Source organism: Ammodytes marinus (genome assembly GCF_949987685.1).
Source record: "Ammodytes marinus genome assembly, chromosome: 12".
In the NCBI taxonomy this organism is placed as follows: Eukaryota; Metazoa; Chordata; class Actinopteri; order Uranoscopiformes; family Ammodytidae; genus Ammodytes; species Ammodytes marinus.
Window position 1 is genome coordinate 16,500,757 of NC_137216.1, and position 26,964 is coordinate 16,527,720.

General features: G+C 42.1%; 1 protein-coding gene across 5 annotated transcripts in view; it reads left to right on the forward strand.

The window, feature by feature from the left end:
- The window catches only part of tanc1b (tetratricopeptide repeat, ankyrin repeat and coiled-coil containing 1b), a 93,159-nt gene extending 66,467 nt beyond the window's left edge, over positions 1–26,692 (forward strand). For all 5 annotated transcript variants that reach the window (XM_080038062.1, XM_080038064.1, XM_080038060.1 and 2 more), the window contains 19 exons: positions 988–1,110; positions 2,141–2,422; positions 3,009–3,163; positions 6,593–6,824; positions 7,541–7,707; positions 9,685–10,292; positions 11,669–11,777; positions 12,051–12,173; positions 13,700–13,936; positions 14,169–14,354; positions 15,189–15,267; positions 20,029–20,162; positions 20,391–20,514; positions 20,630–20,805; positions 21,023–21,155; positions 22,104–22,195; positions 22,908–23,054; positions 23,743–23,843; positions 23,960–26,692. In XM_080038062.1, coding sequence (XP_079894188.1) covers positions 988–1,110; positions 2,141–2,422; positions 3,009–3,163; positions 6,593–6,824; positions 7,541–7,707; positions 9,685–10,292; positions 11,669–11,777; positions 12,051–12,173; positions 13,700–13,936; positions 14,169–14,354; positions 15,189–15,267; positions 20,029–20,162; positions 20,391–20,514; positions 20,630–20,805; positions 21,023–21,155; positions 22,104–22,195; positions 22,908–23,054; positions 23,743–23,843; positions 23,960–25,574 — 4,823 coding nt within the window. In that variant the 3' untranslated portion in view covers positions 25,575–26,692. The remainder of the gene's footprint in view (positions 1–987; positions 1,111–2,140; positions 2,423–3,008; positions 3,164–6,592; positions 6,825–7,540; positions 7,708–9,684; positions 10,293–11,668; positions 11,778–12,050; positions 12,174–13,699; positions 13,937–14,168; positions 14,355–15,188; positions 15,268–20,028; positions 20,163–20,390; positions 20,515–20,629; positions 20,806–21,022; positions 21,156–22,103; positions 22,196–22,907; positions 23,055–23,742; positions 23,844–23,959) is intronic.
- Positions 26,693–26,964: the final 272 nt, after the last annotated feature.

Genomic DNA, 26,964 nt, shown 5'->3' on the forward strand with positions numbered 1-26,964 from the left:
ACTTTTGTTGATTTCTTTACCTTGTTTGATCTAAGTTGTTTGCCTTTGTCCATTATACGTAGTTAATTGTCAAAGCACCATCCACTGTGGAAAAGGTAACCGCGAGGGCCTTTCTTTTATTTCCAGTCAAATTTTTATTGATGGCAGCTTCTTCAGTTACTCTGTTGTCAGCAGACGGGTTTTAATTAGTGGGACATTCCAGAGAGTAAGTTAACGACCAAGTGAGGGGAGAGTGAAGAGAAGAGTTGAGTGCTTGTGACAGTCTCTCACAGCCGAGGCTCATAAAGAAGAAGGCAGAGGCTTTGATTCTGCTCTTGAACAGGGCGAAAGAAAGCATGGATCACCATGGTGATAGCATTGTTGAACAGTCAAAGCAATCAGAAGAGAGACCTTGTTGCACAAACACAGATCTTTATTATGTTTACAGACCATGCTCATACTTGGTAGAAAAAAAGTAATTTACTCCTAAATTTGTGTGACGTAAACAACAACTGAATTTAGATTGTGTGCATCAGTGTAATCTGACAGCAATATAGCAGTGAACCAGTGAAGTGTACCTTTTCTAAAGCTTTCTCCAATGCTTATTCCCTCTGTATATTTACAAGATGTAAGGTTGATCTGTCCTCTCTTTACACCCCGGCGGTGGTGTTTGTGGGGACAGACTCACTGCTGTGTTGTGCATAGGCTGTCAACTCGAATCAAAGAAAAATAAGCATTTCTGTCTTGACTTAGGGATACTGTTATTCTTTCTGCTACAGTAATACCGGTACCTAAACACACTGCTTCAAGCAAACTACAAATGTCAACGCATTGGATTGTGTCTACCTCACTCATCTTCGCTCAGATGCCACAAATGTGCTACAAAATTTTTGCTCTGAGTGTTTCATTTCCTCCTCTTTATAGTCATTATGACAAATTCTTTCAAGATGCACCGATTGTCTGCTCTCTCTTTATTTTCTCTTTATTTCTGTATGTGTGTCTCCACAGCGACCAGTTCCACTAAGCTGGAAGACCTGAGCTTTCTTGATGAACAGCGCAACACCCCCCTGCGGACATCCATTCGCCTCCCATGGCACAATACGGGAGGAAGGCCACCTCAGGACGCTAAAGGTGATTGCACTCTGCATTGTTGTGATGACAATTGATACATTAATGTTGTACTCCTGTCTGTTGTAGCCATGTCAGGTCTCACATTGTTTATGTTACTGTCGGCAGATTGTAAAAAGGTTTAGTATTTATCAAATTTAGACTTGAACAAGAGCAGAATGGTATTGGAGTGTGCAGACCAATATAAATTACAACCTTTAAGCATTTGGACAGTGACATGTTTGTTTTATGGAAATGCTGTAAGCTTTCACAGTGTCTGTTAACACAGTGTCTGTTTGCACGGTGAACACTACTGCAATGATTTAATTTAATGCTGTAATTCAAAAAGAAATGTTTCCTTCACACATTTAGCTCTACAGAGAAGATGATGTTGTATTTCTTTGGTTTACCAGCCTTTATCTTGTTTATATGTTTGAAACTTCGGTCTCACTGAGAGAAATCCCACAGAGTGAATATTTAATGAGAACATGAATCATTTATTATGACAATTTATTACACATCATAAGATACTCAAACTATTTAACCCTCTTTCAAAAGCGTCGTCTTCCGTTTCCACACCTCCTTAAACATAAAGTTGATACAGACGCATCATGTCAGTCGTTTAATTTGTATGTCTCTGTGGAAGATTCACCAGCCCTGAGGAACAGTCCATGTCTGGTCAGATTGAATTATTGCATAGTGCTGAACAGTGCTACACGGTATGCAGGTTTTTCTGTAAATAATTTTTTTTCTGGGATAAATTAAGGATGAACTACAACTCCTCCTTTTGAAGTTGCCAATATTCAAAAATAAGTTTTTCCCCCAGAGAAAAGGTCCAATGTTTTCACTTTTTGATTATATTATTGGCGAATCATAAAAGAAGAGTTGACCGTTAAATGGTTGATGAAGACCTGTATTATTTCTGACAGAGAGTGAGATACATTCCAAAAGAAAACTGAAGCATCTTGTTCATGGGTTTTTGAAACTGCATATTTTAAATAAAGACACAATTATTATTCAATTTCTTTGTTCTTTTTCTGTTCCTTTCCTTCAGCTCGCTTTGCTCCCTACAAACCGGCGGACATCATGCTCAAGCCCTTGCTGTTTGAGGTGCCCAGCATCACCACAGACTCTGTGTTCGTGGGCCGTGATTGGCTCTTTCAGCAGCTGGAGAATGTCTTGAAGGCCAGCGAGTCTACAGAGAACCACGGAGCTGTGGTGCTGGGCAGCGTGGGATATGGAAAGACGGCCATTATCTCCCGGCTCGTAGCGCTGAGCTGCCATGGAGGCCGAATGCGTCAGATCGCCTCCAACAGTCCCAGTGCCTCCCCTAAAGGTAATCAATTGTAGTGGGTGTCATTGAATGGGAGCACTGCATTCGCAGAAACTTCAAGGTGGAGTCAGCGATTCTCGAGAATGTGTGTCGTCAAAATCAGTGAATGTTGCATCACGTTCCACTACCTGAACGTACTGTGTCACTGAAAATAAATCTGGTGTTAATACAAAGATTATAGGCTCTGTAAACTGGCATGTTGCGAGCTCAGATGGCCCCTCTTTGTTAATATACCCTTTGTTTAAATACTAGTTTACATAGCCTAGCTTGTGTATTTACACTGGATTTTTTCCCACACAGTATGGACAGGTAACGGAACGTGAGGGGATATTCACTGATTTTGACAAAACGTGATTTTGACAACAAGCCTTTTCCAGAATCTCAGGCTCCACCTTTAATGTCCTTAAATTTACATTTTAATATGATATAATAGTGATGATATAACCACTAACTGATTTAATAAAATATGGCCTTGACTGCCTTAACAACAGTACAACTATTTTGTAAGTTAGTGGCATACTCATTTGTAAACTCGTCTTCATACATACAGTATGTGACAAAGTGTGTGTGTGTGTCTGTGTTAACGCAGCTGGTGCCGGACCGAGCACAGAACTACCACTCAGCCAGCCACCACAGCCCACTCCACCGTCCAGTGCTACCAACACACTGAGGACCAACAGCTGCCCGGGGACCCCTGAGATGCAGCGGCGCAGAGAGGAGGCCGTCAAACGCCTGGCTGCAAAGGTACGTTAGCCAATACATCTCCCTCAGCAATCAAGATAGATAATGTTATCAAAATAAATCTGAATGGGGAAATATAATGCTTCACTTATTCTAAAAAATTACTTTAAACCTTCATTATTATGTCTGTCGGCTTCATTAAAAGATTAGTATGATAGGTTCTTTTCAAATCAATCATTATTTAAAACAAATGCACCAGTATCTGCTCCCTGTGGTGTGCAATACTTGCTTTTCTGTGTCTACTTTTTTGGACAGTATGTATCTTGCAGTATTTTGCCAGTGATACTCTCCCTTATTAATACGAAGAGGTTTGTGGTGCGCAGAGTTGCTTTTAGTATGTATGAGATGCACTGCAGAAACCTGAAACCTGCACAGCTCAGTGGATTTATCTTTATATGTGCTTCTTGCATATGATTTATGGTCGTCTTTGTTCATTTTTGTGATGTTTAGTGTATGAAGCATGGCTGGACTTCTACAAGCTGATGAATGTATGACAGACAGTGCCACATTTGTTTATTCAGAGACATTTAATAGGTGTGTGTCTGTGTGATTTGAGAAGCAGTTATTTTAATAATTTAAAAAAGTGTTGGCCATAAAAAGCAATAATACTAATTTCCACCGCATCTTAGTACTGCAGTGTGACTGTGATGAAGTGGCGAGGTCTTCAGCATGCCCTTTTAGTTCAAGATGGAAGGCATTTGCATTGTGTAAGGTGAAAACTACTGCAGGGTATTTCTCTCTAAATAGCACACTTTCTTTATATTGCAGTCAGTGCATTGGCTCTCTTTAGAGGTTACATCTTACTGTTGCTTCTGTATCTTTAATTACCTTTCAATTAACACTTTGCCTTGCATCACATGGGATTGGCAGGACATCAACACAGTAAATGTCTTTAGCTTCTTAATATTTGTTCATAGTTTTCACATCAAAGTCTGTTTACAGGTCTTGAGAAGGTCTACTACATATGTGTAAAAAAAAATATGTATTAAGCCTTTATTTTAAGCTGTATCTGGTTTGCTTATATATATGCTTTAGTCTATTGGTTCGAGGCAATTTAGTCATCATTATTGTAGACCACTCTTCTGTGACAGAGTTGGCAGCAAAGATACAAACAGGAGTTGGATCATATTTCCGAAATGCTTTCTCCGATTATGATCAAAAATAGTTCAGTGGGCAGATGAGTCAACTGTGTATCTGTCTGGAATATTCTCTACTTAGTGTGCTTTTGCTTGGTTTGTGTAATTGCTAATTGCAGTTGGCTTTAAAAAAAAATTCTTTGTATTAGCTCCACATCTGCTGCTCTGGTGGCCGCTAATGAAACATGTCATGTCTCCTGCACCTTTTGTGACTACTGACTTTCTGGAACTCTCGGTAGGATTTAATAATTTTTGTTTTGTATTACAATCATTTGCCTGCTGGGAGTTTCAACCTGGAAAGATGGATTCATATTCTATTTTATATTAGATTATATTATTTAAATAACTTTGTGATGGCTGGTTCGATGTTAGCTCTTTGGATGGGTGACAGAGCTTTCTAATGAGCCTCTTCCCTGGACTCTGTCTCTGAGTGTGCTTGATCTGTCCTAATTTTTTTAATGTTACTGAACGTTAAGAATGTTAACTGATCACAAGCTGGTGTCCCTCAAACACCTTCAGGGTTTGATACTCCTGCCCTATGATGGATTCCTCCTTTTTAATGAAATGGGGCATGAGACAACTGCGCTACAGTTTGCATCTGCCACTGGGAAGTTCATGCACCAGACAGCCAACTGTATGCCACTGAGGCTCATCTGAATGTCTGTGAAGCCCAAACAATATCCCTCAAGCCAATTATTGTGTAAAGTGTTTTCCAACAGGCACTCTCCCCGAGGCTCTGTTCCTGTGATGTGCGAGTACTGATGCAACACTGAGCAGCTTCTGTCAAATTCTGTCAGTACTTTTTAATCGTTGATTTCAAAGCGGCCTCATAACAGGGATACTGAGGCCTTTTGTAGTTTATCTCACAGGCGTGTTTTTAAGCATTGTTTCTCAACAGTAGATTCATTGTTGGGCCGGTAGATGAAGATCTGCAGGTGTGCTGCAGGATGTTGCATCATCATTTGTGGAGATTGTAATTGCTCATTGATGAGGCAGTAGTCTACATGACTCTTTGTCAGGCGGCTTTCCAGTTATTGTATATATAAAATTGTCTGTTTAATTTGCTGTATTTACTAAAGATCCTTTCACAGATTCCATCTGTTGCTTTGTTATCGTATCTTTCATAAGAAGCCCTCAATCTGTGTGATGCATAAAATAGCCCCAAGACTTAACACAGTCCACAGTTGGTGTTGTCTCCCAGCCTTGGAATGGTTTGACTGGAATATTATATAACACAATAAATCCTTGTGACTAGATTGCTGATCAATCATATCTTATAAAACCTAGAAATAGTACAAATCTCACTGCACATACTCCTGCCAGTCATGTTTTCATGTGATGGTATGCACAGCCATGTAACCCATGATCCAATAGAAGGGATGTTGGTAAACATCACATGCAATTACTGTACAAATCCAAGAAAGGTGGTGTAACAAACCTTTTATCTGTTAGACTCTGTCCATTCCTGCCTAACAACCCACTTTGTACCAAGCCTTCCTCTCCACCTCAAGGGATATTCCTTTACTGCTTGGCAGAAAGCCTCACTGTGTTGCAGCCAAGGTACTTATGGTAGATATATCAGTCTATGTGGTTTATAGGTTCCCCTTTATAAATGAAGGAAATATAAACACTCTTTCAGATGGTGTGGTATGGTGTAATATGAGCATACTAGTCAGTATCAGTTCCAGAAGCTGGTCTGCATTGTTGATGGAGCAATAGGTATCAGCAACACCAGAGGTATGGCCAGCAGAGGAACAGGTCACCTGCTCCTCCTGCTGCTGCTCCTGTAAGTGTGTCAGCTCCTCCAGGTTGGACTGTAATTAGAACAGAGTCATACATCCCCAGGGCATCTCTCTTTTCTTCCTTCTTCATCCCTTTCCCTTCTTTATCCTTCTAAGTCAGACCTCCTTTGAACACTGCAGCAACCTGTTCATACTCTGAAGATCCTTCTTTTAGAACTCCACCTGGGACCCTTCTTATTATAGATGAGTTTATCTGAGGTGGTCAGCCATTGGCCAGCTACCTCCTCGTCCCTTCTGTGTTGGCTAGGGTGGATAGAGTCACGTTCTGAACTAGGTTAAACAGATAATATGTGGCTAAGAATATGAAAAGGCATCAGACACAACACTATTTTCTACAGAATAAACAGAACAGTTGGCAGATGCTCTAAGATTATTGAATGTTCCCAGCTGTGTGTATTTTTCACTGCCAGAACCAAAGAACAAATCTTTGCTTTTCATTTCAAAGATTAAAATAACCCTGCCTTTATTTTTTCTCCGTTCCTTTTGTGTTACAGGTGGTTGCATATCATTACTGCCAGGCGGATAACACGTACACTTGCCTGGTTCCAGAGTTTGTACATAGTATCGCTGCCCTGCTGTGCAGAGCACACCAGCTGAGTGCGTACCGGGAGCTGTTATTAAAGGAGCCCCACCTCCAGAGCATGCTCAGCCTGCGCTCCTGTGTCCAGGACCCCATGGCTGCTTTCCGGAGAGGGGTCCTTGAGCCACTTGCCAAGCTACGTAAAGGTATAATTGTATATATTTATTGTATAATGTTTCAATATTTCGTGTTTGTAGGCTAATTTCATAGCTCCTTTATTTTTCCTGATTTATTTTTTTTATTTTCAAGAATTGCATGTTACTCGACGGTACTCCCAAAACACTACAGTATAGAAAGCATTCATTAATTGGCACAGTACTTACCCTGGGAGAAGTGCTGACAGGTATCCTAATCATATTTGTGTAGGACTAAACTTTACCTGTCCTTTATCCCTTTCTAATTACTTTCTACCTGTTATGAAAGGGCTGATGTACTGTATGTTTTGTGTCCTTGGGCAACCCCGATTTTTATTATTTTTTTTCAGCTTGCAAACGTTATAAGGAATGTTAAATACGACCGTTACAAGCCTATGGAAATACCAGAAAATCTGGCAAATATTTTCTATCCCCGATTTCCTAGATTAGCTCAACCAGCTGCGACTGAAAGTATTGACTCGTTTCTTTACACAGCAAATATAACCTGACATTTCAGTAGGGAGTGAAGTGGGAGCAGTGGCTGTGAAGTTGATGAATCTAAGTAAAGGCCACTCTGACTCACTAAAAGAGAGGGTTTAGTTGACACAAGGCACCTGTCTCCACACTACAATCAAGTGGACAATTTAACTAAGTTTATACTGGTTTGGACTGTACCTCAGCGCACCACGTCATCTCACCTTTGTTGTTTATTGTGTGTATGTTTCCAGAGCGGAAAATTCCAGAGGAGGACCACATCATCTTGATAGATGGGCTGAATGAAGCAGAGTTCCATAAGCCTGACTACGGAGACACCATTGCCTCCTTCATCACTAAGATCATTGCCAAGTTCCCCTCATGGCTTAAACTGGTGGTTACTGTCCGGATCAATTTACTGGTAAGGACGAGCCTGTTAATAGAAAAAACATTGTATTGAGGATTGTTTCAGACAACATGTAATTTCTGCAATATGTCCAGAATGTCATCGTTCAGACTGATTAAACAATATGCTGTGTTAAAGGAGAGTTATTATCATCGTATTACAGTAGAATAGCTCATTTCCCGAATAGTTTAAATATGATTGTAGAACGTTACAAACAAGTCCAATCTTCTGTCACTGTTCTTGATGCTTTCACCGACTGCCCATCAAACCCTGTCGCTTTAAAAAGGTTCAGTTGAAAGTTTTTTTTTCTGAGCTGCTTCTCCCTTGTCATGCTAAGCTCTCTACAGAGTCATTTCTTTGTCAAGCCTATCCGGGGAACATTCAGAAGGGAATTGGAAGTATCAGTGACCCGGGAATAAGAACTGCGTGACAGAGGAAGGAACAGTCAGTCACTTTGAGCTGATTAGTTCCGAGGGACAGCGACACTAGGTCCACCAGTAACAGAGAATGTGCCGTGTCCGTGTTGATCCCACACTGGTCGATGGGGCTGAGGCTTTGACATGCCCGATGAACCACACGACGGCTGATTTCTCTTTGCTGGGAGCAGAGCTGAGCCTGGGATTATAATGTGATAGCTGACAGACTCGACATCCTGAATTCAAGTTATTAACGCTCAGTCGGAAGCCAGGCCTAGCTGCGCCCATCTAGAGTCTGCAATGCGCTTCAAACCAAATTCAGCCATTTTTTCACCCTGCAACTGTGAACCAGAATTATTTATTCAAATGCCAAGGTTCTCTGGATGTGCTAAATCAATACATTGTGACACTGACATTTTGTATTCTGCTCTTATGCAATCACCTGTATTAATTTGTCAGGATCAGTCTGTGGTTGACCGAACACAATTCAGTTCGCTTTGTGAGTGTTGAAGGGCTTTGATTGACAGTGAAGCTTTTTTTTTAATCAAAGGGAATTTGTGTCACACTATTGCAACTTGCTAGTTAGTCTCACATGCCACAATGTCAGAGTAAGCAGTACATAAATAGGAAAAATCAGCCATGTGGCATCGTAAAGGTCAAGTAATACTCCTTCCTCAATATAAGCCATAAGGAAATTCAGATAAGTTGTCAACCATAACACCATATAAGTGTCATGGAATTGTCTCAGTATTGATTTGCACTTTGGGCAAACTAATAGCATTTCACAAAGGAGGACGAGTTCCGGATATTGGTCTTTTTTTCTTGTTAGACTAATGCCTGGAATATCCGTGAGGTGTTGCTATCACTTCACCCACCCTCTGGGATTATGATCAGTGCATTCCAGTGACTTTGTCTGTATGTGTGGGGATACATGTGTTTGTGTGTCTGCATCTGTTCGCTGTACCTGTCATGATGAGGGAGAGGGAAGTATTATCTCACAGAGGCAATGTTTCTCTAGCCTCAGACAGGCAGAGGATTGAAGGATTAAGGTGCATTGATTTCTCCAACCCCCTAGGACATAGATTGAAATGTGAGCTGTGGCTCAGACCTCTGCTAGATGTGTTCCTGTTGCCCCCCCACCATCCATCATCCCCTCCATCCCCTGCCTCTTAATACTCACTTTCTTGTCCCACATTTTCTTAAATAACAAGTGTCTGTTTAGGCCTGATAGCTCAGCGTGTCGGCTCTCCTACTGCTCAAAGAGCAGCATCCTTTGATGGTCAATGCACACAAGCAGAATTTCTTTCAAAGTGTATGTTTCAGCACAATAAGAATGCTTTTGGATATATTTTTTGTATTCTTTTTTTCTTCTTGTGGTAATAAGAAATACGATGTATAGTGAAGCAACTGGCTTAGTTGGAAAAGGTCCTATTGTTATTTGTGTATTGAGATTTGATTAGAAAATGTTCTCATTATTTTGGCTAATTTATAATCAGATGGAAATTAACCAGCATATCTCCTCCGTTACGTCTTCATATATACGTCATTGACTGTATTAACTTTATCTTTTCCATAGGAGATCACCAGCCTGCTGCCCTTTTCCAAGATCTCCCTGGACGACTTTTCGGACAACAAAGAGATAACCAACGACCTCAATGCGTACATCCAGTACCGCATCAACGGCAGCAAGGATATCATGAACAACATCAGCCTGAATGGCAAGGCCGACCCTATCACCGTCGGCAAGCTCAGCAGCCACCTGATCTCACGCAGCCAGGGTTCCTACCTTTATCTCAAGCTGACCCTAGATCTGTTTGAGAAAGGCCACCTGGTGATCAAGAGCTCCAGCTATAAGGTGGTGCCCGTCTCGCTGGCTGAGCTCTACCAGTTACAGTGCAACATGAAGTTCATGACCAACTCGGCCTTCGAGCGCTCGCTGCCCATCCTCAATGTGGCCCTGGCCTCGCTGCACCCCATGACCGACGAGCAGCTGTTCCACGCCATCAACGCCGGCTTCACCCGTGGGGAGCTGCCGTGGGAGGACTTCCAGCAACGCATGGAGCTGCTCTCCTGCTTCCTCATCAAACGGCGGGACAAGACGCGCATGTTCTGCCACCCCTCCTTCAGAGAGTGGCTAGTGTGGAGGGCCGACGGAGAGAGTACGGACTTCCTCTGTGACCCCAGGTCAGTCCTCTGCTGTGGAAAGCAAATGCATCAACAGAGCAGCTCTCTCCCCCGTTAGGAATGTGTGGGCTACTATCCCAGGCTGTTAAAAAATACTATTTCCAGTCCGAAGTGCATTTAGAAAATATTTTTGCAACCCATCACAATTAGACCTCAAACAATATGAAGGGGAAAAACTAATTAAGCCATTATGATAATGACATAGGAGTAGTAAATATTTTTTTTTAAAGTAGGGAGGCTATTAAATGTAATATTCACTCTCATATTTGAGAAATTATGTTGTTTGTTCATGAACTATTTATTTCTCTGTGTGGTTCTTAATTAGTTATTATTTTGAATGTAAATCGTGGCCACCACTTTGCATAAAAGCTTAATTGACATGAAGGAGAAAGTAGAATGTTGTAATCAATAAGTGCAGCCTGAGTCATGTCTGAGTCAGGGAAGAAATGTATTTATGAATAATTTCGGGCATGACTGTATATTAGAAATGGACCTTTGAATCTGTTCTCAGAAACAAGGTATTCTGAAAACTATGTGTAAATATTTCACATAATGTTTGCAGTGATGTCAAGCTGCCTTGTTGAGATAGAATGAATTTCCATAAAAGGCTTCGATCTACAGCAAATCATTGTTTCATGCAGTGCCCTTGTTGCCCTGTGAGACAGGCGTATCTGCTTTACTAGTGCCACCTAATTATAATTCTGGAGCGCCCTCACCCACATTAGAGACTTGAGTCATTCACACTCAATAAACGGGATGATGTCACTCTGGCATGCCTTTTTCTCCTCTCTGTTTTTCGTCAGTATCACCTCTGCTCACACAGCGCTGTCTTTAAATGGACCAGAGACAAGCTTCATATTCTGCTCATTCACAGCCTTCCAACCTCGTCATTAAAAAAAACAAAGGCTCCAAAGTCTGGCACCGGGAATGCACATGGAGACAAAAGCCTGATGCACTCTGTTTGTGCCTGTGTACGAATAGAGAGAATTTTAACCAGATCAAAGTAGCTGCAATCAGGCATGTCCTTTTTAATGAAGTCCCGCATTAATTAACGTCAAAGTGACTGAGTGAAGAACAAAAAGACAACGCAGGGGTTTTATACTCTTCCCTAACCTTCAGTGGGGCATCGTCCACACATCGATAGCTAATTTATTATATCACAGATAAACAGTAAATGCATCAGTAGAGTTATATATTGCCAAAAATGACCATCCAAAGTTTATCCTGAGGAAGACCGGATGAGACTATGTCATGAAAACATTTCATGAACATTAAGTTTCACACATCAAAAGGAAAACTTGTGTCTTTTGCAGTCACTGTATTTGATACTTGTTCAACTTTTCAGCTGAGCAACCTCTCTGTCGTTTTCTAACCAGGACTGGCCATGCCCTCATGGCCTTCATGCTTTCGCGCCAAGAGGGGAAACTAAATCGTCAGCAGACAATGGAACTGGGACACCACATACTCAAAGCACACATCTTCAAGGTAAAGCTATGAAAACAACCTAGATATACAGGTATATGCTCTTATCACTCATCTTTGATTGAAAACCATCCCTTCGAGGAATTTCATGGTGTTCACTGTCTGGTAATTTATGGACCAAGTGAGTATAGTTCACCAGAGGATAAGCCATGGGATGTGAAGAGAAACACTGACAGCCTGTGCAGCTCAGGTTAAATTACTTTATGTATATGTGTTTGAAGTCTTTGTGCATTCATTTATGCCTTGTGGTTTGTTTGTGTGCGTGTGCGTGTGCAGGGCCTGAGTAAGAAAACAGGTGTGTCATCCAGTGTGCTGCAGGCTTTGTGGATCAGCTGCAGTGCCGACGGCCTTTCTGCAGCCTTGGCCTCTCTGAGGAATCTCTACACACCTAACGTAAAGGTAAAGAGGTTTTTCAGACCCTTGTCAGCTATATCATACTTCACTTGATATCCATCCGTGATTATTAAATGATCAGTTTTTTCTGCCCTAAATTTATAAAACACACACTGCATGGTAACAATCTTAGTTTAGATCTAGATAGTTTTACTAAAACCCTTAAATCACACTTGAAATGATGTCATGATTAGTATAAAAAGTTTTAGTGACATCTGATTTGTGTCAAATATAAATGCCAACCGCTTATTTCAAAAAAGGCAGATCGGTTCACTTTGCATATTGGGCTGTTTCTAATCAAGTGTTTATCTGTTTAGCTGAATGATATTCCAAACTGAAATTGTCCGTTGGTTATTTCACAAAGTTAATAGCTTCTTGAATCAGATACTGCTCAGGCATTCTTATTCTCATATAAGCAACACTGAAAATGAAAAATGTTGGCAGGAAATTGGGAGGCAGATTTGATGATATGTGTGCAAGGAAGAATAAATAAGAAACGTGGAGAGTTTAAAAAAAGTTAGCATAAGATTAATGGGGGAGATATGTCAAATCATCCCAAGTCAAGGCCAAGTTAGGCATAGTCACGTTTGTCAAACCGCCATCAATATTATTTTTAATTCAATGCTGCCTGTGTATCTTAGTTAACTGTTAGGGGAGATTTTTTTTTTAATTTTGCTGGAAAGGCCATTAGTTTGCGATCATGTATTCTGTTCCTGTCATCTTCATTTGCTTGTTATTTTATCGAAGTGTAACATCACTCAGAAAGGCATTTACAGAATGACCTTGTCCTGTCCTCCAGGGGAAATAAAGAAAGTCTCTGTTAATTTATTCCACAGTGGATCCAACATTTCCTTTAATTTTTTGTTGTAGGATACTCATTTGGCTCCATGGTTCAGTTTTACTGGGCAATTGTTATTTATTTCCTTATCGCCGAAGAGAATAACTCACCTAGTAATTGCATTCAGTAGAATGTGACCAACTCTTTTGGTGTCTGACCTTTGATTAGAGAAATGTCTCACAAGGGGCTGAAGCAATATGAGCATTTGAACTGAAATGAGTTACAGGGGGGAAATCAAATGCATTTTAGATTGTTAGACCTAGATTCTGTCCATAAAGCCTTGAAAGTCAGAAACTGGAAAGCCTGTTTTTCTAAAGATTTCTGTTATACCCTGTAATGCTGGGAAATGTGTGTGTAGAGTAGCTGTTTGATGTAACTTGTAAGGTACTTTATGAAAATGAGTATAGGAATATAGAGTGCATAAGTTGATATGCTATATAGATTGTAACATCCCTTGATGATGATGTGTGATTTTGGCTTTATAAATAAATTTGTCTTGATAGTGCGTTGGTTAAATACAGCCACATTTCTCAGCTTGAAGCAACAACATGGCAGCGTCATGTTGATGTCAGTCTTCATCTTTTAATTGTCTTTTATTTTCAGTGTACAGTACATCAGTGCACAGATGGTAACACTTTGATTACATTGTTCCAAACCAGCAGTCCTTATTTGCCTTTTCATTTTGTACAACCAGGTGAGCCGTTTGCTGATGCTGGGGGGTGCTAACGTGAACTATCGTACAGAGGTGCTGAACAATGCGCCGGTGCTCTGCGTTCAGTGCCACCTGGGACACCTGGAGATCGCCTCCCTGCTGCTGGAGTTTGGGGCCAGTGTAGACGTGGTGTCTGAAAACGGCATGAACCCTCTGTGCTTCTCAGCCGCTGCAGGACACTTGGGACTAGTGGTGCTGCTCTGCAAGCGAGGGGCCATGGTGAGGAGCCTATTCCATTAACCCTCTATTAATAAAGATGAGTTAGAAATATTGAAGCTATATTAAATACTAAAGCAACGTTTACTTGCTCAAACTTCACTTACTTTGCGCATTGATGCCACAATTGATTTGAATTAAGCTACTTAAACATACAGTTCATTCACCTGGGGTTGTTGAGGGATCTTTAAGTCTTTAAGTGCAATAAAACTAACCATGTCGTATTTCCAACCAGGTCGATCATGTAGATAAGAGTGGCCAGTGTGCGCTGGTCCACGCTGCTCTCCGAGGACACCCAGAGATTATCCAGTACCTGCTGGAGCTAGAATGGAGCGCTGAAGGGCAGCAGCAGGACTGCGCTCTGAAGAACAAAGCTCTGCAGCAGGCTTTGATTGCAGCTTCCAGCATGGGACACACACAGGTCCGACTGACATACAAGCACATACATATTTTACTTAGAAAATAAAACCTCACCAGACTGCTTACACAAAAAAAACAATTAATGGACCTGAGGATAAAGAATCTCAGGTGAGGTTTGTATGTCCTCTTAACCATAAAAAGAGATGTATCTAAGAGAAAATAAGTAAGCTTTCTATTGACCCACACAATGCACTCCACATTGAGTTTTAAAGTTTATTCAGTAATTAACAAGCTAAACATCTATTCTTCTTTTTTTTTTTTTTTTTTTTTTTTGGCATTGTTATGCTTTATTGATAGTGTAGAGACAGAGTTGAAATGGGGCAGAGAGGGGAGTGACATGTAGAGAACGACCGCGGGCTGGAATCGAACCCGGGTCCGCTGCTGGCCGAGGCCCATGGGGGGGACGCCCTACCAACTGAGCTAAGGGCGCCCCCTTACTTTTTTGTTCTATGTGATGATGAATTGAAATTCAAAGTGTCAGTCATTCTTGCATGTCTAAAAGCAACATTCAGGGATTGATCACAGTGCGATACAAGCTTGTGGTTTACTTTGGCCTCCATGTTAGTTGGAACAGGATCCCGAGGCCTGGCTTAGAATAACAGAACTGGGCCACGCTAAGCTTTCAAACCACCATGTAGACGGAGACCCCATTTAAGCCCAAGTATTTATCAGATTGGTCTCAACTCACGTAACCTCAAATAGTGAGTCAGGGAGCAGTGGTTTGCAATTCTGATGTGATTAATTTATAAAATATTGTATAATGTCTTGAAGTGTTATTTGATATCTCATGCTGAAACAGTATGCCATTAATCTTAAGTTTTTTTTTCTTTGGCAGGTTGTGAGAGGCTTGCTGGCGTTGAATAATGAGCATGCGGTGCAAATTGATAGCCACGACACTCTGTGGGGAGAGACAGGTATGTTTTCATCCATCTTTTTGCATTATGGTTTTATCACCTGCTGTTTTTGCATTCTGGACCTCACCCATGTGGTCACAGGCTGCACCAAAAAGGTCTTGGATCCCTCTTCCGTACAGCAAAGCTCTCTGTTTGATATAGAGGTCCCTCAACCTCAAAGTGTGCACAGCTTTTCTGCGCCGTACTTTCTGGTAAAATCATTACTTATTGTGGATCATGTGGGTTTCTATTCTGAATTTGGTCTACACAGCATTTCCAACATGCTGATGGATTTTAAGCTTCAGTATTCCCTTGGTCCTGCATGTTAAGATACTGCCAACAGTTCTGACATTTACTCCACCATCTGTTGTATGCATTGCTGGTAACATTAAGGTATTCCAGGGCTATTGCTGTAGAATAACATATGTAGTTATGATTTTGTAACCATAGATTTTCACTTATACGTTTAGCTGTGGATATATGCTGAATTTTTCTTTCAGAGAAGATTTCCAGGACTACTGGTAAGTTTGTGCTTCTGCATGACTAAAGATGAGTCATGGCTGGTAGCGTGAGACATGCTGCTGTTTGTCAGTTTGAAATTGAGGAAATTGATTGAGGGAAAAATCCATGTCAAGCAGCAGGGAACAATATGTAGTAGGCTGTCAGGTATAAAACAGTTGTTTAAGCCTCTAAAGAAGGGATGTACTGTATGTAGCTGTACATTATAGTCATTATCAATGAACACCGACTACTAAAATATTTCAATTACAAATTACAACTGTGTTGCTTTTGATTTGCTGTGCAGAATGTTTTGAACTGTTGTCTCTCATCTTCAATGCAAGTTTCTGCTTTTGGATTTTAGTGATCTACAGCTATACATGTTCAAATCACACCGACCCTTCATATCTGACAGCAGTCTTTGATGCTCTTTTTAGCATACTATTTTTTTTTTCAATGAGAGTTTTGATAATAGTCTCTTTGTGTCTGTAAGCCAGCAGGATTTAGCACTAAAAGTTTTGTGCTACAGGAATGTAGGTCAGCCTATTAGTGGAGAGGCTGTCCACAGTGTGGGTAACTGGTGCTCGGGCCCCGCTAAATGACTGCAGGATTCCAGACCTTATTACTGTCCGGGGACAAAGAGTCGTCCTTCTTAAATATTCCCTGATGGAACTGCTGTTCTGTTTGCACTGGTATGATTAGACTCTGTGCTCTGGTAGAGTTGAAACCTCTGCCTTCTCCTTGCTGAATACATAATACATTTGTCCAAAGCTATTGTTCATCTTATTAAATCTGATATATGTAGCCTAGCCTCCAGCCCAGGCTGCTTTGGACAAAACTATTGCTGTGAATAATGGTAAACATACACTCATAAACATTGGCACCACCTGTGCTGCAGCTGCAGTAGTTTACCTCTCAGCTCCATTTACTAAGTGGATGTTATATCACAGCCAGCGCCCTCTTACCATCTAAAGTAATGAAATATATAAGAAGTATATAATTCACACAGGTAGCACTGAGCTCTAGCATCAATGCCATGAAACAAAGTGACTCCCAAACCCATGACAACAACCAATACCAGATATGTTCTGCCACTATCTGGCTCATCTGCTGTCAGGGACAATAGGTTTGTACACACAATTACAGCCATAACGTTGACTTTAGTCCACTGGGTCATGCATTCTTCTGACGAAAATTAATATTTATTGGTGTATTACAGGTAGCGATGCAGCATTGTAGAGGAGTTTACTACAGGCAGTAAAATGGACTATGCTAATGTTGTCTAGATGCAAACAACAGAAATGATTAGCACTACAATATATTAAAGCTCAGTTTTACCTCAAATCCCTGTTCCGCCTTTCAGCGTGCATATTTAACAATCCAACCTGGGAGCAGCCGGCGCTCTGATTACCAAAAACCGACAAAGCTCCTGAAATATATTCCCTTTTTAAACTGGCTCCGAAACAGTTCTCCGATAACAACCTGTCCCTGTGTAAATGTATTTCATATTTAAAATTTAAAAGAGAATATTACATCTCTGTGCAAACACACCGACTGTCTCCTGTGTTTTAAAAGAGGCAGATCGGATTGCACTTCTGTTTAATGTCCATCGTTTTAATTCCCCTTTTGGGATGGAAACTCTTCCCCAGAAAGGTCATTTAACTGCATTGAATATTTCTCTTTTGGTAAATGCACATCAGCAGGAAGACCCAGCACATTTGTGTGTTGCAGCAGTATAATATTTTTTAAATTATGCCTAATTTTGATGTCATATTTTCCTGTTCCCACCAATGGTATGTAGACAATGTGTACAGACCACTCTCTGGAATTGTGTTTGACATCATAAAAATACCAATAGAAAATAATTATAACTAATTTTGTTATAAAAAAAATTAGTAGACACTACACGACGTCTGTGTAGCTTTTATGTTAATACTTGTCAGTTGTCGACATGGCAATACTAGGTTTAAATAACAGCATGTTTTATTTTATTTGAGTGAGTATGAGGCTTTTATTCAGTCTTGGGATTTACTCTAATTGGGGGGTCAGGGTGGCTGCCCACTGCTCTCATCATCTGGCTATTATTTTCTGTCACTTGAACTAAGAGTTAAAGACAAGTGTTCATACTGTATAATGAGCACAACATGAGGAAAAGATGCTCTTTAATCTGCCATCAAGGACACAAACCTGCATTCTTACTCTGTGTGCTGAAACCAACACCATGTTTACTAATTCTGATGAGAAGATTTTTCTCAATGTGCTTTATTTATCATCACTTCGATTCCTCATCCAAACTATCATCCTTGTCAATAGGATTTCATAGTATGCGCAAATAAATGCCCCAAAATAAACATTTTGTAGTCTGTCTTGTCACCAATGTCTCTCTTCCAATGTGGAGCGGTACAAGGAAAACTTTTTAAACAATATAATTTAAAGCAAAGAGATGCCTGTGTGCTCAGTCGAAATACATTTCGTATGTAGTTGAGCGTCTACTGAGAAACCGGGCAAAACAAACTTGCCATTTCACAAATAACAATCACTATCTAAGTCTTGCCTTTTATAAACTGCCTGAAAACTTTTGTAATTGACATTTTGTCAACCAATTTGGTTGTTTAGGAATGTTACCCTGAAATACCCTATATTAAAAACTTAAGCAATGATAAAAAGAATTAAAAGAGATTGAAGAAGTTCAAAACAAATGACCACTTGGAGCCTTTGTCATTGTTGGTTGAAAAAGGTTTGAGGTTGTTCATCTGCAAAGCTTTGTGTCTAAATGCCAGGTCTTTGTTTTGCTCTTTGTTCTTGGTGTTGTCTTCCCCAGCCTGGTGCTGTGGATTGGGATTTTAGTTTGTATTTACTTCTTAATCTAAATCTGTTTTTATCAAACAGTGATTTAGATTCTCCTTCTCAAGAATCTGTCAGTGCAGCGTTGTACGTGGGCTAGAGGAGGAGACACAGCACAGTTGAGAAGACTTAATGAGTAGCTCACAAAACAAAAGATAACATACATAGGCCAATGCTTTATTGATAACAGTGAAGCAAAAAGTCAGAGGCATACTAATATGAAGTGAGGAGAAAGGGCAGAAAGATTGCTTTGGCAATAAAGAAAAGTCAGGTAAGCCTACTCTGAGGGTTACTTTGAATAGATAAGAACTTGGATTTGCGAGAAGTTTTAAGAATAAAATGAGATGGAAAAACAGGCGTCAACAAACTGTACAGCTGTATAATGAAACCCAGGGACCATCCCAGGTGATGCTCCCTAGAGTCCAAACAGAGCCTATGTTTAGCTGCTCTGGGCCATTGTTCTTAATCTTAACTGTTCTTAGTGTGAGGATATCCATATTATGAGCAGATTGAGGGCGGGGTTGTTTTGGCTCTGATGACTGTTCATCCAGATGGATGATGTCAGTCACAGCGACAACTTTAGTTTCTCAGAAGGGGGAATACGAGAGCCGAGCTGTTCTGATTCTAAACATTGGGTCTCACTCTGTTTCGACAACCAGCGCTCATTTAAGACCGGCCCATCTGCTGCCACCAGCCGCCGATTAACTGTAAGCATGGAACATTTTGAGAATCTGTCTTTGTTTTGGTTTCTATACCGACCCAAATACCAGCACCAATAAGTATTCATTTTGTTTCTTTCTTTCTGTCAAAAATGAATTAGACGCAGTTAATTCCAGTTAATCATGGTCCCGGAAAAATAAATCTGATAATTTTTTTAAATCTAAAAACAAACAAGAATTGGGGTTTCAACATTAGACAACAAAATCAAACAAGTCTGTTTTGTCTGCTGATGCTTAAAATGACTGAATTCTCATCTCTCTGTACAAGGCCCACAGAGCCTAAGGCAGGAATTTAATGAGTTTAATAAGCATAACATAATTGTCTCTTTTTTAAACTCAATTATCACCAAACATTAGCCTGCATTTCTTTGCTTATCTTTGCGCTGTGAAGAAAGGGAGGGATTCTGGGACTGCAAACAGTACTATTTACATCCGAGCCTGTTCTTCTACACATACTTGTGGGTATAAGACCTGTGATGTTCCTCATGAACGGCTTAAGTCTCTGTATACTTTACCGTGTTATCGTGTTTACTGATCTTCTTGTTATACAGTGTCCTCTTCGGTTGAGTGTTGTTAAGAGAGATGGTTTCAAGTCACTCGTATCTCACCACTCTACTGTATTCTTACCATGACTTGTTCCTCTGTCCAAATCCAAATATAGAATTCAGGTTTACATCAACCCTAACATCTGTATATGTGTCTTTCTCTCTGGTCTGTTTAGCCTTGACGGCAGCAGCAGGCCGGGGCAAGATGGAGGTATGCAGCTCCTTGTTGGAGCAGGGGGCGGTGGTACAGCAGGTCAACCGGCGGGGGGTGTCTCCTCTATTCTGCGCCGTCAGACAGGGACACTGGCAGGTAAGAGACATGCACGTGGCGTTGTTAAGTCCCAGACAAAACCATCCCTTTGTATCCCCAGCAACCAAACAATTACCCCTCAAAAAAAAATTCCAATGATGTGTGGTATTGGTCTAACTGTTTCATCATGACACAGGGTTAAGGTTCCCTGCTACACGAACAGATGGTTTTGCATGCACCTGGATGTGTCCTATGTCTGTTCTCTGACTGTTTTGGCCGCTTTCCTAGATTGCAGAGATGCTGTTGGAGAACGGTGCTGACATTAACATCAGCGACAAGCAGGGCAGGACCCTACTGATGGTGGCTGCCTGTGAAGGTCACCTGACCACCGTGGAGTTTCTGCTTTCGAAAGGTGAGCTGCAACAAAATCCACCATTAATCTCACCACCTATAACTGGTGTATGCATTTCATTAGCAGTGTGTGTTAATAGCAAAAGGTGTGTAATGACCCCTTGCTTGTACCAAAGGTGCATCTTTGACTTCGATGGACAAGGAGGGACTGACCCCCCTGAGCTGGGCATGTTTGAAAGGACACAAGAACGTAGTGCAGTTTTTGGTGGAGAAAGGTGCGGTCATCGATCACACGGACAAAAACGGACGAACTCCGCTGGACCTCGCTGCCTTCTATGGAGACGCCGAGATCGTAAGTGAAATTAGTTTTAGGTGTGTTGTAAACATCAAAATACACACATCACTCACAGACACATGCACAAAACACAACACCCCAACACCACTGTTCACTTACAGTAGCCCTTTACTGAGAGCATGTACCTGTGCCAATATTCAGCATATACAGTTCTACGTTAGTCCAACTCTGACAGTGTTTACGGTTGTTTTTAACTGTCGTTGCTCTCGTATAGGTCCAGTATTTGGTGGAAAGAGGAGCAGTGATAGAGCATGTGGACTATAGTGGGATGAGGCCATTGGACAGGGCCATAGGCTGTCGGAACACATCAGTGGTTGTGACGCTGCTGAAGAAAGGGGCCAAGCTGGGTAAGCACACCAAAAAAATAAAATAAATCCTATGACTAAATGTAAAACCTAGTGGAAATGTAGAGCTTGTAGTTTATTGATGACCCATCGCACATGTATATAATTCTTTGTGTGCAGATATTCAGCTGACTAAGTGTTGTTTTACAAACTAACTGTTAGTCTTGTGGTTGCTATAAACTGTCTGTGGTCTGCCAAGTTCTTTCACGTCTCAGTAAACACAGAGACTGAGTGTTTTGTTTTGTCTCCTGGTTGAGATCTTTTTCTGTCTTTCTCAGTATCTCATGCTACTTATGATAAGCTCAGACTAATTTTGTGGAATGTCGTGGAAAAAAACCCTGTTTCCATTCCTGCTTTTTCAATCACTTCAGTGTGTGTGTGTCTGTGTGTGTGTACGCTCACTTTTACTGCTATGTCAGTGCATGTGTGTGTCCTTCCTCTTCTCCCTCATGTGCTGCTTGGCTAATTTAAGAATGTGACTTATCACCTGAATGACATTCTTAGAGCTATCTGGGTCTTCGGCTTATCTGCAGTGCACTCTGCTTTTTCAGAAAAAAAGAGTAATGGCAAGAACTTTAACAGTTTTTATCAAGCATAGTTAACAGTTTGCATGCATTTAATACGGAAAATACAAGGCCATTTAAAATTGAGTGACATGTAAGTGCACACCGTCACACTCCACTTAGTAGCACGTTTTCCTTTCATTACAAATGACTACCCGTTCTGTTGCATGACCTCTTTTCTCTTCACTCTCTCCCTTCCTAACTATTTCTTAACTGCCTTCAATAAACTAAGGCTACAGAACGTCACCTTACGATCGATCAGGTACAATCTTTAGGTAACTTTACCTCGTACCAATTTCCAGTGAATGCAGTGACCATGTGTTGGCACCAGGAGCGACGACATAACGCTCCTCTCTGGACTTTTCTCTTTCCCCTTGTTCACCCACAGGGAACGCTGCGTGGGCCATGGCTACTTCCAAGCCTGATATCCTGATCATACTCCTTCAGAAGCTAATGGAGGAGGGAAACCTACTGTACAAGGTAACGTGCAGCCTGAAAATAAATCACTTACCGTCACCTGTAAAGAGCACATTTACTGTGTTAATGCTGTGTTTGCTACCCACTTGTACTAAACACAAATGTAGCCAGAGTTTTTATCAAAACAATACAACAAAACAGCAATGAACACTATAATTTAGTGCATCATAACAATGAAGTTATTATCATCTGCTGCTGCTAGCTCAGTCATATGAATAGATGAGTGTGTTCTGCACCGCTTACCAAAGGAGCCATGATCGATGCCTGACATTTACAAGATTGAGTTTTGTGGATTGAAAGGACAGACCTGTCAGGTGTGTGTGTGTGTGTGTGTGTGTGTGTGTGTGTGTGTGTGTGTGTGTGTGTGTGTGTGTGTGTGTGTGTGTGTGTGTGTGTGTGTGTGTGTGTGTGTGTGTGTGTGTGTGTGTGTGTGTGTGTGTGTGTGTGTGTGTGTGTGTGTGTGTGTGTGTGTGTGTGTGTGTGTGTGTGTGTGTGTGTTATTAAAGCATGTGTGTGTGTGTGTGTGTTTTGTTAGAGCTTGCCTGTGTGTCGAATTTGTGTGATTGATGAGAAGGGGAGAGCTCCAGCCAGAGAACAGCTATTGTGGGAGTACCCCTCCACGCGCGCGCGCACACACACACACACACACACACATACTTTCCTTGTGGTTGTGTCCTCTTCCTCACTGCATGTTTGCCCTCCGTGTGTCCTCCAGAAAGGGAAGATGAAAGAAGCAGCCCAGAGGTACCAGTACGCCTTGAGGAAGTTTCCTAGAGAAGGCTTTGGCGATGACCTGAAGGCCTTTAAAGACCTGAGGGTCTCTCTGTACCTCAATCTCTCTCGCTGTCGCAGAAAAACCAATGTAAGCTTCTCAAGAGACAACTCCACTTTTTTCCCCCTATGTTCCTCAGCCAGTGGGTGTATTTTTAGCATAATCCCTTAATGACTTCAAATACGGCGTTTTACTCAACTGACTCAATTATTTGTCAGTGAGATGATTGTCACAGGGCATCATTAAGTCGATATTTTGGTGAAGTATAGACATCTCTTCTGGGATTTTTACCAATTGGTATGAAATGGTATCGAGAAAAAGACGATCCGTGACTAGGACTCCAGCGTGTTAAATGATTTGAGCATGTGTGGCAAACGTGAGGAGTGTGATAACTTTAAAGCTGTTGAGTTCAAGTTTCTGACTGATAGTTTCTGCAGAAAAAGCTCTCCATGAACGTTTGTTTACACAGGTCCAGTCTAGCAGGAAGACTTTTGTAGGAAGCCAGCTGTTGATGCGATTACATGCCGCAAGCTAGCTAGGAGATATAAACAAAACAGACCCTACAAGGTTTGTCTTTTGTGTGTTTCTCCATTGAAAACACGTGGGGTGCCTGCCAGGTATTTTATCACGTCACAAAGGGAGGGGTTGGGAGATGTACTATGGGTCAAATTCAGCCATTGGTATCAAAATACTGTTATAAGAAATGGAACAAAGCCACATGGACTTGAATATAAACTGGTTGTCTGTCATTGCAAATTGTCATTTGCTCTTTTTGTAGGATTTTGGGATGGCTGAAGAGTTTGCGACAAAAGCACTGGAGCTGAAACCCAAATCCTATGAGGCCTACTATGCCCGTGCAAGAGCTAAAAGAAGCAGCAGGTAAGCTCTTCAGCACAGCTATCCAGACCAGCTTCTCTTCTTGTTATTGGTGGTCTATTGTGACGGTCTGGATTTGGTTAACAATGTCACTCTTCAAACTTCCCTTCCATCCATAGGCAATTTATGGCGGCCCTGGCTGACCTGCACGAAGCAGCAAAGCTCTGTCCCAATAACCGGGAAATTCGCCGTTTACTGGCGCGAGTGGAGGAGGAGTGTAAACAGATGCAGCGCACTCAGCCCAAGGGAGGCCTCGCGGGGGCCGCAGCTGCTTCAGGCCAGGCGTCTGGAGGCCACGAGTCAGACCAGGAGCAAGACGAAGGACAACTGGACCAATCAGAGCACAGCCTTTCCAGGAGCGTGGAAGGTCATAAAGAAATCCTGGAAGAAGAAGAGGAGGAGGAGGAGGAGGCCTCACTGCATGAGAGAACAGCTGAAGCCTGCTGGTCACAGAACAGTTATTCCTACAACAGAGCGTTACCCTCTGAGCCTGGCAGCAGCAGTTTGGGACACCACAGTCAGAACCTGAGCCCCAGCTCGCCGCCCCCAGGTCCCGGCAGGCTTCCCCCCCACCGCTACCCTCGAGAGCATCGGGAGGCGCTGGCCCAACAACAGGCTCTGGTACTGCAGCCCACCAAGCAGGCCCAGATAGTCAAGACCAACCAGCACATGAGCTCCATGCAGGCGGGAGGAGGGTCCCGCGCGGCAGGCTCCAAATCTCAGTACGCTCCCTCCAGTCCCTTACCCAGCAGGCACTTGTCCAGCATGTTGAAGCCGGGCCCGGGCATCGACATCAGCCCTCTGCCGCTCCCAGCCGACGAGCCGCTGTATGGGAACCACACGTTGCTGGCGGCCGCTGCCTCCGTCTCCATGGGTCACAGTTGTGAAAACGAGAGCATCCATCCCTCCCAGGCTGCCTACGCCTCCTGCAGCAAGGGCACGGGGCAGATTGACAGGTTGTCTGCCCACTCTGTCTCCTCCCTGGACGGGTTGGCCTGCTCCGGCCCTGGGCCCCAGGGGAACCACACTGACCAGGGAAAGGAAGCGCTGTGTGGTGCAGTGGGACTGCAGGGAGGAGGAGGCAGCAGCAGCAGCATCCGTGTGTCCAGCTCCACCAGCAGCCTGGCGTCCAGCAGCAGCCTGTCAGACAGCGGCAAGCTAGGACCCGACGTCCGCACCAAGATCACAGACAAAACAAAGCACAGCCAACAGGCCAGCACTGCAACAGAGTTCAAACCCAGAAGACCCTTCATGGGCGTAATGGACAAGACAGCCCGCTTTCAGCAGCAAATTCAACAACAGCAACAACAACAGCAGCAGCAGCAGCATCATAGTGTGCAAAGTCACTCGAGCCTGCAGTCTGTCGGCCGCAGCTGGCTCAACCACTCGTCTGACGGTCTGGTGTGTCACAACGTGTCAGCGATGGGCAGCAGGCCTGTCGAATGTGAGCTGGCTTACACCAAAACAGTGAGCACTTACCAGGAGCAGCACAAACCTCCACCACCTCAGGGTGCTATGGCAATGAGCAGCTTACAAAACGGCATGCACGCCAAGGAGTTCACGGAGAAGTTCTGCCAGGTCGCCAACTGTTACAAAGAGTCCAAGCCAGCACTGGCTCTGCCGCACACTTTCATGGACAGTAAGCCCAAGCAGCCCGGCCTGGCCCGGGATAATCCTGCCATTCACGTAGCTTCAATGAAACCAAAGCGATCATTTATAGAGTCCAACGTGTAGAGATGTTTGATTTATCTCTCATACAGTCCACAACGCACACACACTATTCTGTCTAAAGTGAGGAAGAGTTGTTAACATTGTTTTTAACCAACCCAAACAGAATCTAGACTAACTTGTGAGCTTTGTAAGAACAGTATGCAAGCAATGTGTTTTCCTATGTGATGACAGACTGCAGGCAGTGTACTGAATGCTCCAGATGTTTCTCCTGTCGCTCAAGACTGTCTGCTTTCTGTTACATGACAACATGTCCGCTGTCGTTCAGCCAAGCTGGAGACATTGCACTGAGGGAAATATTTGGAAATGTACTGTACAGTCTTTATCAATGCCAACGGTGACAGTAAGCACTTTATACACAGGCCGCTCAAGTGCTTAAACTACATGTTCAGTTACAGCTTAATGTTAATACAGAACCGTTTGGGGAAATACGATGGGCTTTGAACTGTGTTCATTACGTCCATGGTGCTGAGATGGGAGAATGGAAGAGAGAGTCCTCAGTGAAGGTGTAAGAAAGTCTAAAGGACGGGCATTCCTGTGTTTTAGGAAGGATGTTATAGATCCTCATTTTGTGTAAATTATATAAATATGTACTTTTCCCTTCTTTTCAGTGAAGGTATATGTTAAATGTATTGACAAGTTCAGACTGTATTTTGAGTTTTATGCACAATGTTGTTCAAATGGTGTTAAAGGTTCTAAAAAAGAATTTGTTAAATGTGTTTGTACATTATATAAATCACCATTAACATTGAATTGAAATCCTTTCTGTATCTGCTTGTTATTGCTGTCTAGTTTAATTTATTTACAGCGCCAATGGCTTGGTTAATTGTAAAAGCAATATATTTTATATAGTTATTTTTGCACAGCTACTAAGACATTTTATGATTCTCAATAATGTTGAGTTTAAGCGCATGCTACAATTGCAGTTTATATTACAGAGTTTTAAAAAAATCGATAAAAACAGAAATGTTTTTGGGGCACAGCGCCATCAGCTCTATTTTAATATGTACGTTAAATTCAATTGTTGCCATGTTTTCAGTATTGTGAGCTTTATTAGCTGTGATCACATACTGTAATAGAACATTACTGCCATAGCCACCATGGGAGAGAGAAATAAAGACCCACTGAAAACAAACAGCCTGCTGACTTTTATTTTAAACCAAAGACTGCTGAAGTGAAGATCTAATTTAATTAAAGGAACAGTTACACATTTTAAAGGGGACATATTATGAAAAACCAAACATTGCCGGTGTTTGGGCACACTTTCTAGGTTATTGGGGTCCCTACCAGCACACACAAGCTTCAAAAAGACAAATATGTCAGTTTATTCTGGGATGCTTATTTCGAAAAAGGGGGGATTTGAAGGTCTGTTCCAAAAAACACCGACTGATGACGA